This window comes from Takifugu rubripes, chromosome 22 (genome assembly GCF_901000725.2).
Source record: "Takifugu rubripes chromosome 22, fTakRub1.2, whole genome shotgun sequence".
Taxonomy (NCBI): Eukaryota; Metazoa; Chordata; class Actinopteri; order Tetraodontiformes; family Tetraodontidae; genus Takifugu; species Takifugu rubripes.
The window spans coordinates 15,584,336-15,597,865 of record NC_042306.1 but is presented as its reverse complement, the minus strand read 5'-3'; the positions used below and the strand labels follow the sequence as shown (position 1 = coordinate 15,597,865).

The 13,530-nt window shown below is 51.1% G+C and overlaps 3 protein-coding genes across 8 annotated transcripts in view; all 3 read right to left on the bottom strand.

The window, feature by feature from the left end:
* LOC115247922 (dnaJ homolog subfamily C member 5B-like) overlaps positions 1-2,652 on the bottom strand; it is a 4,028-nt gene extending 1,376 nt beyond the window's left edge. Inside the window, exons 1-3 of the mRNA XM_029830965.1 lie at positions 2,545-2,652; positions 2,040-2,160; positions 1,707-1,920 (exon numbers count right to left, since the gene is read on the bottom strand). Coding sequence (XP_029686825.1) covers positions 1,707-1,920; positions 2,040-2,146 — 321 coding nt within the window. The 5' untranslated portion in view covers positions 2,147-2,160; positions 2,545-2,652. The remainder of the gene's footprint in view (positions 1-1,706; positions 1,921-2,039; positions 2,161-2,544) is intronic.
* A 730-nt stretch (positions 2,653-3,382) lies between these two features.
* Positions 3,383-7,677, bottom strand: ttc19 (tetratricopeptide repeat domain 19). 3 transcript variants are annotated; one of them, XM_029830926.1, is made up of 11 exons: positions 7,527-7,677; positions 7,042-7,133; positions 6,713-6,795; positions 6,532-6,642; positions 6,112-6,181; positions 5,975-6,075; positions 4,774-4,835; positions 4,581-4,675; positions 4,325-4,488; positions 4,103-4,265; positions 3,383-4,035 (listed from the first exon to the last, which is right to left on the bottom strand). In XM_029830926.1, exons 1-11 carry the CDS (start codon positions 7,649-7,651, stop codon positions 3,881-3,883), a joined length of 1,221 nt encoding a protein of 406 aa, XP_029686786.1. In that variant the 5' UTR covers positions 7,652-7,677; the 3' UTR covers positions 3,383-3,880. The 3 variants fall into 3 exon arrangements, with proteins under 3 accessions (XP_029686786.1, XP_029686787.1, XP_029686789.1); XM_029830927.1 differs by having other exon boundaries at positions 5,975-6,031; positions 6,143-6,181; XM_029830929.1 differs by having other exon boundaries at positions 6,965-7,133; positions 7,527-7,661.
* Positions 7,678-7,776: 99 nt separating this feature from the next.
* On the bottom strand, positions 7,777-13,440 carry LOC105416200 (zinc finger protein 664-like). Of its 4 annotated transcripts, none has more exons than XM_029830907.1 (6): positions 13,013-13,440; positions 12,368-12,414; positions 11,981-12,114; positions 11,004-11,166; positions 10,026-10,164; positions 7,777-9,938 (listed from the first exon to the last, which is right to left on the bottom strand). In XM_029830907.1, exons 4-6 carry the CDS (start codon positions 11,010-11,012, stop codon positions 8,584-8,586), a joined length of 1,503 nt encoding a protein of 500 aa, XP_029686767.1. In that variant the 5' UTR covers positions 11,013-11,166; positions 11,981-12,114; positions 12,368-12,414; positions 13,013-13,440; the 3' UTR covers positions 7,777-8,583. The 4 variants fall into 4 exon arrangements, with proteins under 4 accessions (XP_029686767.1, XP_029686765.1, XP_029686764.1 ...); XM_029830905.1 differs by having other exon boundaries at positions 10,989-11,166; positions 11,483-12,114; positions 13,013-13,439; XM_029830904.1 differs by having other exon boundaries at positions 10,989-11,166; positions 13,013-13,439.
* Between the last annotated feature and the right edge of the window lie 90 nt (positions 13,441-13,530).

Genomic DNA, 13,530 nt, shown 5'->3' with positions numbered 1-13,530 from the left:
TAGGTTAGGGTAGGGTTAGGTTAGGGTTAGGGTTAGGGTAGGTTAGGGTTAGGGTAGGTTAGGGTTAGGGTTAGGGTAGGTTAGGTTAGTGTAGGTTAGGGTTAGGGTTAGGTTAGGGTTAGGGTTAGGGTAGGGTTAGGGTAGGTTAGGGTAGGTTAGGGTTAGGGTAGGGTAGGTTAGGGTTAGGGTTAGGGTTAGGGTAGGTTAGGTTAGGGTAGGTTAGGGTTAGGGTTAGGGTTGGGTTAGGGTAGGGTTAGGTTAGGGTTAGGGTTAGGGTTAGGGTAGGTTAGGTTAGGTTAGGTTAGGGTTAGGGTTAGGGTAGGGTAGGTTAGGTTAGGTTAGGTTAGGTTAGGTTAGGGTAGGGTTAGGGTAGGGTAGGGTAGGGTTAGGGTAGGTTAGGGTTAGGGTAAGGGTAGGGTAGGGTAGGTTAGGGTAGGGTAGGTTAGGGTTAGGTTAGGGTAGGTTAGGTTAGGTTAGGGTTAGGGGTAGGGGTAGGGTTAGGTTAGGGTTAGGTTAGGTTAGGGTTAGGGTTAGGGTAGGGTAGGTTAGGTTAGGGTAGGTTAGGGTTAGGGTAGGTTAGGGTTAGAGGGTAGGGTAGGTTAGGTTAGGGTAGGTTAGGGTTAGGGTAGGTTAGGGTTAGAGGTTAGGGTAGGGTAGGGTAGGTTAGGTTAGGGTTAGGGTTAGGTTAGGTTAGGGTAGGGTAGGGTAGGTTAGGGTTAGGGTTAGGTTGGGGTTAGGGTAGGTTAGGTTAGGGTAGGGTTAGGGTAGGGTAGGGTTAGGGTTAGGGTTAGGTTAGGTTAGGTTTGGGTTAGGGGTAGGGTTAGGTTAGGTTAGGGTTAGGGTAGGGTAGGTTAGGGTTAGGTTAGGTTAGGTTAGGGTTAGGGTTAGGTTAGGGTAGGTTAGGGTTAGGGTAGGTTAGGGTTAGGGTTAGGTTGGGGTTAGGATTAGGTTAGGGTAGGTTAGGGTTAGGGTAGGTTAGGGTTAGGGTAGGTTAGGGTTAGGGTTAGGTTGGGGTTAGGATTAGGTTGGGGTAGGGTTAGGTTAGGTTAGGGTAGGTTAGGGTTAGGGTTAGGTTGTGGTTAGGATTAGGTTGGGGTAGGGTTAGGTTAGGTTAGGTTAGGGTTAGGGGTTTGATGGAAGAACAAAGAGGAGCCTCTGATGAGTCCCCCCCCCCCCGGAGGAACAACATGGCATCACTGAGCAGCGACGCCTGCTCGGAGCGCCATCGTCGCCCCTTTAAACCAGCATGTCATGGTAAACTAACAGCTCTCCACCAGTGCTCCCACCTGCAGCTAGTTCTGAGGACCCACCACACACACACACACACACACACACACACACACACACACACACACACACACACACACACACACACACACACACACACACACACACACACTCTCTCTCTCTGAGACCACTGCCACTGACATCACTGCCCTGTAAAGAACTCTCATGGATCTGTGGTTTTTACTGACGTGTTCGATGACAGTGAGGCTGAAGGTTTTTATTCTAATGAACATTTGGAGTGAGACCTCCTGTTTTAATCCTCTCTAGAATAGTTGGTTTGTTGACCTTCTGCAGCAGCTCAGGTGTCCTTCAACATCGATGTTCTTCTTCTACAACTCCACTGAGGTCTGGAGTTTGAGGGTCTAGGAACAGTTTTGCTCATTCACTCTTAAAAATGTTCTACTTCTTCACAAACCCACCTTGGCCCACCAGGTGGACAGCATGAAGTAGGTGTTAACATTGTCCTCTCCAAACTGCTGGGCCACGTAAAGTCCTAGGGAGCCATAGGAGTCGTAGATGTTCCTCTTGTTCAGGTCCGAGAGGATGGCGTGAGCATTGTTCAGCTCCTTGAATTTCTCTGCTGCCTCCACATTCTCTGGGTTCTTATCAGGGTGATAGCGCAACGCTAACTTCCTGTTGTTGGGGAGGAGGAGAAAGAGGTGTGAGGTGATCCTGTTCTAACCACGAGCATTATCCTAGCTAGCATCATACTGGAGCTACAGAATCACTGGCTAGATGCTAGCTACTCGTACCTGTAGGACTTCTTGATGTCATCGTGGCTGCAGCCTTTCTCCAGACCCAGAACCTGATACAGAGCTTCTCCAGATGCAGAGAGAGTTCGCTGCCGGGCGTCAGACATCGTCACACCATCACCTTTCAGACAAAAACATCATTTAGCTGCATCTTCAAGTCTGTCCCCCAACAAACGTCACCGTCATCAACGTCAGGACAAAATGGAAGCTGCTCCACTCAAGATGGAGAAGAGCCGAGTCCCAACACCTCCCAGACAGGGTGACCCTCACCCTGACCCTAGCCCTGACCTTAACCCTGACCCTAACCATAACCCTGACCTTAACCCTGACCTCCCAGACAGGGCGACCTTAACCCTGACCCACGAGCTGAACTGTGTAGCGTGAACTAGAGCGCCTGCACACGAAGACCCTGGTCCAGGTCTCAGGTCCCACAAAGACAGCCCCCCCCTAACCTGAGGTAGAGAAGGTGGCTGCTGTAGTAGAGGAAGAGTTAGAGGGACTTTACCTGAGTGCTGGAGCCTCGGAGCAGCGAGAGCCTCACCTGTGTTCTACCTGTCCAGGTGATACAGAAGCTCTGTGGCAGCCTCCTCATCAAACATTCAGCAGAGGTTTGGCTCAGGTGACCTCGGCGTCCACGCCTGCTTGGGTTTCACTGGAACCTCCCATGGACAGGGAGGTTGCCATGGCGACGGTGTGAGACGCAGTGAGGGAGGTAAAGCGGCACCAGCGGAGCAACGCTGCAGTTTTGGGGTCACGTGTGATCAGAAGTGATCAAGATCAGGACTCGTGTCACACCTGCATCCCCCCCCCGGCCCGACTGCGTTGGCGTCCAACAGGAAGTCCGTGTGACTGACCTCTGCCCTCGCCGTCCTCACGTCAGGCGGTGGGTCGCCAACGTGGTCATGTGACGTGTTGATGACATTTTTAGGAAATGATGATGATGATGGGCTGAGGAAGAGCTGCTATACTTTACTTTGCTAATTCCAAAGATCAAAGCCAAAGAGATTAGATCAAAGAGCTGCTGCTGTTCCGGAACCTTTATGACGGATTTGTGTCTTCCTCCGGTTTGTTGTGTGCTGCTGTCTGGTCTTTACTAATGAGTTACTAATGAGTGAGTTACTAATGAGTGATTTATTAATGAGTTACTAATGAGTGAGTTACTAATGAGTGATTTATTAATGAGTTACTAATGAGTGAGTTACTAATGAGTGAGTTACTAATGAGTGATTTATTAATGAGTTACTAATGAGTGAGTTACTAATGAGTGATTTACTAATGAGTGATTGGTTGATTGATGATTGTCTTTGTGACACCCTCGTTTGTTCTCCAGAAACACACAAATCTTAAACATTTCCTGATTATATTTAATAAAAACCAGACACAAAGTTCATAAAGACAGTTTCATGTTGGGCCAATCATGGGGGGCCTGGTCACATGGGCATCTGCAGGGGGCGGAGCTTCATCAGCATGTGGTGGTGTCTGTGTAGCTGTGTGCGTGTGTGTGTAGCTGTGTGTGTGTGTGTGTAGCTGTGCGTGTGTGTGTAGCTGTGTGTGTGTGTGTAGCTGTGTGTGTGTAGCTGTGTGTGTGTGTAGCTGTGCGTGTATCTGGCATCACGTGCTTTTATTCTGACAGTTCAGGAAGCAGCAGGAAGTTCAGCGGCTGCGTGTGAACAAGAACAAGTGTGGAACCAACAGTCCAACGTCTGTGTTGCTGGACACCTGTGGAACGTGGCCTGGGGGGCGGTAGAGGTTCTGGGGGGGGGGGGGGGGTAGAGGTCCTGGCAGGAACCTGTAGATGAGGAGAGGAACCAGAGCCTGAGCTCCTGTGGACGGAGCTTCGGTCAGTTCTGAGCAGCCTTCTTATCCTCCTCCTGGTTCCTCCTCTTTTTCACCTCCGTCAGCCCCTCTAGAATCTGGCCCACGGCCTCCTGGTCCCCCGACTGCCGAGCCAGACCCAGAGCCTCCTTGTAGAACCGAACCGAATCCTCAAGGTGTCCTGTGTGATAGAAGGAGAGGCTGAGAGCTGGTGAGGACCACCGGCCTCACCTGCCGCCTGCACTCACCTGCGTGCAACAGGATCCCAGCCAGGTTCCCCAGGAGCACGTGCTGGTCTGGATGTCCAACAGAACGGCTCAGGTCCACAGCCTGCTGGATCAATGTCAGAGCCTCGTCGTGGTGACCCTGGAGGTCCAGGACGGTGGCCAGGTCGCTCATCAGCACCAGAGTCTTACAGGAGACATGACAGTGAGCATGGGGGGGTCCTCTCACCTTCTCAGAGCTTCTACCTGTGGGTGGGCGTCGCCCTGCTCCTGCCGGCAGATGCTCAGGGCCTCCTGGTAGTCCTGCCGGGCCTGGTTCAGTCGCAGAGTTGAAGCTCGGTACCGAGCTCGTGAGTCCAGACAGAGACCCAGGAGGAGGTGGGTTTCCTTTCTGAGGGCTTCCAGCTCCTCTGAACACCAGAACCCAAAGAAACATCATGGATCTGACAGCAGGAACCTCTGGTTCTGGTTCTGGTTCTGGTTCTGGTGCACTCCGCCTCACCTGTCTGCTCCTCTGCAGGTTCTTCCTTCTGCTGCTTCAGTTTGGCCTCCAGAGACTCTGTGCAGAACCTGAAGCCGTGCTCTGCAAGCTCCGCCCTCAAACACAAACACGCCGTTAATGGTGCAACAGCACGCCGAGCTCCCAAGGTCAGTGGGTCAAGGTCAGCGGGTCAAGGTCAGCGGGTCAAGGTCACCTGTTCTGTTCAGCGTAGATGGTGGCGAGTTTCAGCGACATCTCGATGACGGCGTTGTCGTCCTTGGAGACAGACAGGTTAATGACAGAGAGACAGGTTAATGACAGAGAGACAGGTTAATGACAGAGAGAGAGACAGGTTAATGACAGAGAGACAGGTTAATGACAGACAGAGAGACAGGTTAATGACAGAGAGACAGGTTAATGACAGACAGAGAGACAGGTTAATGACAGAGAGACAGGTTAATGACAGAGAGACAGGTTAATGACAGAGAGACAGGTTAATGACAGACAGAGAGACAGGTTAATGACAGAGAGACAGGTTAATGACAGAGAGACAGGTTAATGACAGACAGAGAGACAGGTTAATGACAGAGAGACAGGTTAATGACAGAGAGACAGGTTAATGACAGACAGAGAGACAGGTTAATGACAGAGAGACAGGTTAATGACAGACAGACAGGTTAATGACAGAGAGACAGGTTAATGACAGAGAGACAGGTTAATGACAGACAGAGAGACAGGTTAATGACAGACAGAGAGACAGGTTAATGACAGAGAGACAGGTTAATGACAGACAGAGAGACAGGTTAATGACAGACAGAGAGACAGGTTAATGACAGACAGAGAGACAGGTTAATGAACAGCTCTGTCACACACAGGCATTTGTTCTTCTATCTTTGTAAGGACCGTCCCTGGCTGGCAGACAGACGAGCAGACAGGGAGACAGACAGGCAGGCAGACAGGGAGACAGACAGGGAGACAGACAGACAGACAGGGAGACAGACAGGCAGGCAGACAGACAGACAGGCAGGCAGACAGACAGACAGGGAGACAGACAGGCAGGCAGACAGACAGGCAGGCAGACAGACAGACAGACAGGCAGACAGACAGACAGGCAGGCAGACAGACAGGCAGGCAGACAGGGAGACAGACAGACAGGCAGACAGACAGACAGACAGGGAGACAGACAGACAGGCAGGGAGACAGACAGGCAGGCAGACAGGGAGACAGACAGACAGGCAGACAGACAGACAGACAGGCAGACAGACAGACAGGCAGGCAGACAGACAGGCAGGCAGGCAGACAGGGAGACAGACAGACAGACAGACAGGCAGGCAGACAGGGAGACAGACAGACAGGCAGACAGACAGACAGACAGGGAGACAGACAGACAGGCAGGCAGACAGACAGGCAGGCACCTCTGGAGTTCCTCCTGAAAGCATGAAGCTCATCGCTGCTTTAAAAAGTTTTTCTGCCTGTAAAGACAGAAAAGCATCATTTTTTCCTGCGTGTGTGTGTGCGTGCGTGTGTGTGTGTGTGTGCGTGTGTGTGTGTGTGTGCGCGTGTGTGTGTGTGCGTGGACTCACGTTGTCCAGCTCACCCTGAATATACGCCAGATTTGCCATCTAAGGAATAGGTGCAAAAGAGGTCAGAGGTCTTATTCTAGTGTCTCTTCATGTTGAATGTGGCAGCGTCACACCAGGACCTTTAAGCCCCCCCACCAGTGCACCCCCACCCCCACCAGTGCACCCCCACCCCCACCAGTGCACCCCCACCCCCACCCCCACCAGGGTAATACTGTGTATTACAGGAACAATGGCAATAAAGCTGCTTCTGATTCTGAGGTCATCTCAATGTTTCAGGGTCAAATCTGCTAATCAGGGATCATTTATGATTGAATCCCTCAAAAATCTGATCATTTACCCCCCCCCCCCCCCCCCCCCCCCACAGGTCAGAGGTCAGAGGTCAGGGTTACCAGACTGTAGGTGTAGATGATCCCCTGCCGGTCGTTAGTCTGATGAGCCAGAACGACGGCCCGATGAAGGAACCCCGATGCTTCTTGGAGCTGCCCTCGATACATGCTGAGCTGTGAGACCAGAGGAGACGTGACGACTGACCCAGAACCACCGACCCGTTCCAGCACCGTGCAACGGTACCTTAGCTCGCTTCAGCAGCAGAATCATCTCATCCTTCTGAGTTTCAGCTGGTAGATCATCAGAACGACTGAAGAGAGAGAGAGCTGCACGCACACGCGCGCACACACACACACACACACGCACACACACACACACACACGTTACTGGTTAATAAATGTCAGTTCGGCCAGCAGAGTTGGAGACTTTCACATTTTGTTGTGCTGCCAGAAAACTTCACCGTACGACATTATTTGGTTATTTTAGGATACCAACATAAAATGTGAAAGTTTTCCAACGTTCTTTTCTGGCTGAAGGGAATTTTCAGCGTTGCAGTGAAGCAGCTTCAGTACCGACAGCCGTCCACAGGAAGCATCTTCCTCCGGGGGCAGGCTCGTGTCGGTTGACCCAGGCAGGACTCTCCGCAGCGCCACCTGGTGGACGTCTAACAACCACACGTTAAAGGCTCGAAATTGCGTTTTAACTTTGAACTTGTTAAACAAAGTAGGCTAAACGTATAAAAGCTGCGTCGCAGACACTAGCATGTTTTGGTCGCTAGCATGTTATGGTCGCTAGCATGTTTAGGTCACTAGCATGTTATGGTCACTAGCATGTTTAGGTCACTAGCATGTTTAGGTCACTAGCATGTTTAGGTCACTAGCATGTTTTGGTCACTAGCATGTTATGGTCACTAGCATGTTATGGTCACTAGCATGTTTAGGTCACTAGCATGTTATGGTCACTAGCATGTTTTGGTCACAGCCGTTAGCTGCGTCCGCTCCTCTTCACGGAACCACGACCGATCCGGTTCTTGTGGTCCGTGTCCATCTTAACTCACCTCAGCTGTGCGGCCCAGAAACGTCTCCCGTCTGCGGACCGTCGGAACGGGTTCAGGATCCGACAGAGGACAGTGCGGAACCTGCACGCTGCCATATTTACGGAGCAGGGCGGAAATGACGTCATCTGCGGCGGAAGTGCTGATTTGGTTTCATCGGATTCGATCAACCAACTTTTGCCTTTGATCTAAACCAAACGTGTGAAACTGTAGGGACCTTCCAATTATTGAAGAAACACTTGAGATGAAAAGGTTGATCCAATCATGTTTATTGATCAGAAGGCGCCACTCATTGTTCCAAACCTTTAATTGTTTACAGAAGTGTCACTGGTCCTAGATCAGTACGGAGCTTTTCCTCTATTCTACAGTCAAAAGCTCTCGTTTTTCCACATTTGATAGACGAACGAGGAGACACGGAAATCAGCCCCCCCCCCATAGCAGGGAGCGTTACGAGTGGTGGACCTCCACCAGTCCTCGCACCCCCACCATGGACTCGTCTCCCTGCTGGCCCCTGGGAGGAGGTTCTGTTGGACTCTATCCTGAGCCGGTTCATCACGTCCAGCATGAAGAGTGTCCAGGAGCTTCCCGCCAGCGGTGCCGTCGGGTTTTCGGGTCATCAGGACAAACACCTGCCCACACGCCGGGACCATAAATACCAGATGACCCCCCCCCCCCCAGATTCAGACAGCCCACAGCTCTGGCGGCAGCCGTATCTTAAGAACTGTTACCATCTCCATGGAAACGTGAGCCCAGCGTCACACCGCTGCAGGCGAGTGTCCGTCCCATCGTCTCCGGGCCCAGAGTGGTACATTTACCCCCCCCCCCAGCAGGAAGCCTGGGTTAGTGTTGAGCTCTGCTTCATTAAAGTGCTTCATTAAGCTCCCCTCTGAAGACGAGGCCGCCGCCCATTAGTGCAGCAGGTGGTCCACCTGTCCACAGCCGAGCCACGAGGACACAGAGACGGCTTTGATCACGAGGCGGCAGCAGCCCCCCACCGTACCGCTGCAGCGCCACCTGCTGGCCTGGGCCACGCCCCCCTCTCAGGCCACGCCCCCCTCCCTCAGGCCACCGCCCCCCTCAGGCTGGGCTGGTGGCCAGGGAACCTCTTCAGGTGGTAGCGCAGCACTCCTCTGGTCTTGAAGGTCTTGCCACAGCTGCAGGCGTGCGGACGCTCCCCCGTGTGGTCCAGCTGGTGGATTCGCAGCAGTGAGCTGGTGAAGAAGAACTCGCCACAGGTGATGCAGTAGTGACTCTTCTCACCCGTGTGTTTGGCTCTCTGGTGGCTCAGCAGGGAGCCAGACGTGATGAAGTTCTGGCCGCAGTCCTGGCAGCTGAACGGCCGCTCGCCCGTGTGGATCCTCTCGTGGGCCCTCCAGGAGTTGTGGTAGGAGAAGGACTTGTGGCAGTAGGAGCACTGGTAGCGCTTCTCCTTGGTGTGGCTCAGCCGGTGCATCTTCAGGTAGTGAGCGATGGTGAAGCTCTTCCCACAGTCGTCACAGGTGAACGGCTTCTTCCCCACGTGGAACAGAGTGATGTGGGACCTCAGGTGGGACGACTGGGTGAATCTCTTCCCACAGGTGGTGCAGACGTAAGGGCGCTCCCCCGTGTGCGTCACCATGTGGGACTTGAGGTGAGGAGACTGGGTGAAGCTCTTGCCACACTCGGAGCACTTGTAGGGCTTCAGGCCCGTGTGCGTGCGGTTGTGCAGCTTCAGACCCTGCAGGCTGGAGAAGCACTTGCCACACTCGGAACAGTGGTACTCCTTCAGGTCCTGGTGGGTCCTCTGGTGGCAGCGCAGGCCCGTCAGGAGCTTGAAGGCTTTGCCACAGAGGGTGCATTCGTAGGGCTTCCTGTTGGAGTGGGTGACCTGGTGGAGCTTCAGACTTTGGGGGTTGCTGAAGGTCTTGCTGCACTTGAGACACGGGTGGCGCCGCTGATCCTTGTGCGCCTTCCGGTGGAAATTAAAGCCCTGGTAGGAGATGAACATCTTGTTGCAGGTTTTGCAGTGGTAGCATTTCTCCCCTTTGTGCACCTGGAGATGATCATCGAGCTCCTCCTGGACAGCAAAGCCGTCTCCACAGAACCAACATTTGAAGGGTTTGGTCCCCGAGTGCATGCGGTGATGCGTCTTTAGGTCCCTCTTCAGGGCAAAGGTCTTGTCACAGTACGAGCACCGATACTGGGCCTGGCGGTCATGGATCTGCTGATGGATGATCAGGCTCATCAGCGTGGGGTACGACTTCCCACATCTCCAGCACTGGTTGGGTTGCTCTCCCTGGTGGCTCCTCTGGTGGGCCTCCAGGTGGGACCGCTTGTAGAAGCCTCTGCTGCACTCGGAGCAGTAGACCATCTTCCTTCCTGCGTTTGTGGAGCAGCAGTGTGTGGGCCGGTGGGACCAGACGTGAGGATGCTCCTCTGTGGAGGAGCACAGACATGAAGCTAAACCATGTTTCGATGTCTTCCTGAGGGGCAGAAGGCTAGACATTATTATAGAGACATTACCGAGAGACAAGAAGTCCCGTCCCTCCAGCCACAGACTGCAGTCAGTCAGCCTGATGGACACATTCTTGAGGACCGGGTACGACCCGATCTCCACATCACCTTCCGGTTCCACCTTGATCTGAACGTCTTTACTCGTGTCCTGGAATTCAAAAGGACACGGCTGAGGAGTGATGTTGGTCTCCGAGACCAGACCTTCAGTGTTTGGCAACAGCACAGCGGACTGAAGACAGGAAATGATGTCATCTGCCCCCCCGACACCGGCCTGAAGAGCCACCAACATTGTTGAGGATACCTCCCCCCACCTTCATCCCCCAGGCTGCTGAACCCGACCCACTACCTGCCCCCCCCGTCTGTAGTCCTACGTGGATCCTACAGAAGAAGTCTGGCCTCCCGAGCTCCTTGTGTAATGGGACCCACACATTTGGCTCGTCACCTCCTCCATTTATAGGAGATAGAAATGGTTAGTAAGCAGCTTTGGGTAGAAAGATGAAGGTTCATCCTGAGCAGCGATGCAACCGAACCTGTGACCGTGGGAAGATGGAGGAATTCTAAAGAGTTAACGAAATTTTCAGTTTTACACGCTCTTATTCTTCGTACTCGTGTGCAAAAGCCAAGGGCTACAGTTAAATGCGACGTCAGAACAGGTCTGACAGACCCCAAATGTTGCCCGCTTCAGGACCGAGGGCCCCCAGCACGGACCGAACCCATTCATTTTCTGTTCGGCAAGATAATCCGGGCAGAAATGACCCAACACGAACTGTAAAGTGCAGAGTTTGGTCTTAATGCGAAGCTTCCAGACCCACGCTGTAAAGGCCGGACGAGCAGGAACGGCTAAAACATGCTCTTATATTCGGTACCAGCCAGACACCCTCTCATGTGGCTGCTAGCTCAATTAGCAGCCTATGCTAACAGCTGCACGATAAAGTTTCCACCAGAGGCGGATAAAACGGTTCGGGACTTTACCATTGGAGACGTTACCGTGTCCATCTTGCAGGCCAGATCACTGAATAAGTCCCGGTCTCGTTCGGTCCGGTCCAACGATTCAGATCCAGACGAGTAAACAGGGGAAACTTGTCGCTCCCAAGCAGCGATCCCGCAACAATCTCCATAACGCGGCTTCCTCTGCTTCTGATTGGCTGATCTGGCAACGGTCAGACGAATGCGGAAGTTAGAACAAGCCAATCAGAGCCGAGGGGGCGGGTCTAACCGATGAGACACTTCCGGGGAAACGTTCCAAGATGATTAATGGAAAAAGGTTTTCGACGAAGATTTGCTAAAATCTATACAAAGCAGCACAGAAGTAAAATATAAAATTAGCTTTGACCAAAAAAAGGTGTTCTGGTCAAGAAGTCTGAGCACAAACCTTTTTTATCCTCTAAACAAGCACTGATATGCAGTATAATAAGCACTTAGAAATCCAAGAGGTTTTGAGGAGACAGTTGCATATCAACATTTACCATTTTAATTGTACAAGTATCCTTTATATTGACAGTCTCAGCTTTTCTTTGGTTGAGCCGCTCTGGTTTAAACTTGCGGAGGTTTTTACATGGGATCAGATGAACGCTTCAGTCCGTTTTTGTCATGGCGCCCCACCAAGACCACAATGGCTGCTGGCAGCGCTTCAATTCGGCCTTTTGTTCACATCATCTCCCAGCAGATAACCCGTGTCAAGAACCAACAGAAACCACCACAAGAAAATCTAATGGTCCCTTTCTCCGGGAAGCCTTGAGATTAATTTTCTCCATCAAAAAAAAGAGATTTAATGAGTGTGTTTCCTCATTTTGGTTTGGCTTTATTTCACCCATACAATTTCCCCACTCAGAATTTTTAAAAATCCTTTCAGTTTATCAAAACTACTCCAATCAGTTCCACGTTCTCACACAGACAATGTGAGCTGATTCAGCTCATTTCAGAGTCGACTTGACCGATAGCAGCAGGCCATGGGTGGAGGTTACCTGTGACATCACTCAGGCCAGAGCTGAACGTCTGCCATCGGGGCTTCATCTTCAGAGCACATCATTCTGCCAGAGCCAGTCGGACCGGAGGAGTGGGGTCACCCCACTATCGCCCTCTTCCAGCATCAGTGAATCTGCAAACCACCAGATACCATAGATTCACTTAACGATAAAGAGGCGGTCCAAACCAGCCCCGGGAGGCTTCCCACAACGATCTGGATCAGAATACGCTTCAGTCCGATTTTGTCACGGCTCCAACCCCTGTGAACAGTCTGCTGTGGGCGGAGCTTCATTCGGCCTTTCGTTACATCATATCCAGGTAAATGTCAAGTTCCTGAACCAGGACCTGGACTAGTGCCTCTGGTTGTACTAGACAGCAGCGCTTACCTCCAAGAATCGATCCCATTGATGCAGATCCAAATCAGGGCTCCTTCCTAATACAATTTAAACGTATAATAAAAAGTGTTTTAAAACACAGATTCAACAGAAATCAACTCTCCATTTTGGTTCATTTTAAACACATTAATGACCGACCTGAAAGTCTCAACTCATGTTACTCAAATTTGATCCTTAAATCTGGAAATTATTCCGGGTATTTTAATATATACATTTTTAGAGAGTGTTTTCCAGCCGCCCAAGATAAAAAGGTAGGATTTTATAACCCAAAACTATAAATTATGCCGGTTTTCGTGTGTTCGGGCTACTAGATCCCGCTTCTAGACGAACACATGGAAGCACGCGACACACGCTGAGCGGATATCCGGTTTCTAGGGGACAGTAAAAAAAATGAGGCACAAGCGGGAAGAAATAATTAGCTAAACTGCACACTAATAAAGGATTGAGAGCACTAAACTCAATAAATCCATCCTTTTACGGGTCTGTAATTAAACCAATATTGACACTTGCAAATCTTACATTTAAAGCTAATCTAACACCGCAAATGATCCATCAGGACACAAAAAAGGCAAGAAACGAATCTTAGCATCACTCGCTGATGACGCTATTGTTGTGAAGCTAGCTGTAGCTACTTACCGAAACCATTTTTCGGTTCCTTGAAGGCTCCGCATAGACGACTTCGACAACTTGCACTACTCGGACGACATTGCCATTTGAAAAGCTGGAAGGCGTCATACTCGATTTAAACAGGTGAACAGCCAATCACGATTCAATACAAGTGGCGAAAGATCTCGCGAGAAAGATCCTTGTTTCGAGAGTTGAATTGAATCCAAAACACGTGACATGGTTGTTGGGAAACGTTGCACTCTCCTCAAAATAGAACAGGGATAATGTTATTTGACCACTTTTCTGGACACAATTCTTATCGAAGACTTAGAGACTTTTCTCTTTTATTTGTATAGCGGCTACGCTATAATCTGATTTATAAACCTTGAAAATAAATACCTTTCTTTCAAACTTTATTGTCATGTTTAGACAGAGGGGTTAAGAGTTTGGTGTTAATTTAATGCTTGTTTTTAAGCCAAGCACCCCACCCCACCCCACCCCCACACGTTCTCTATATAAACCTAAACGAGTCTGCAATAATGTGTGGA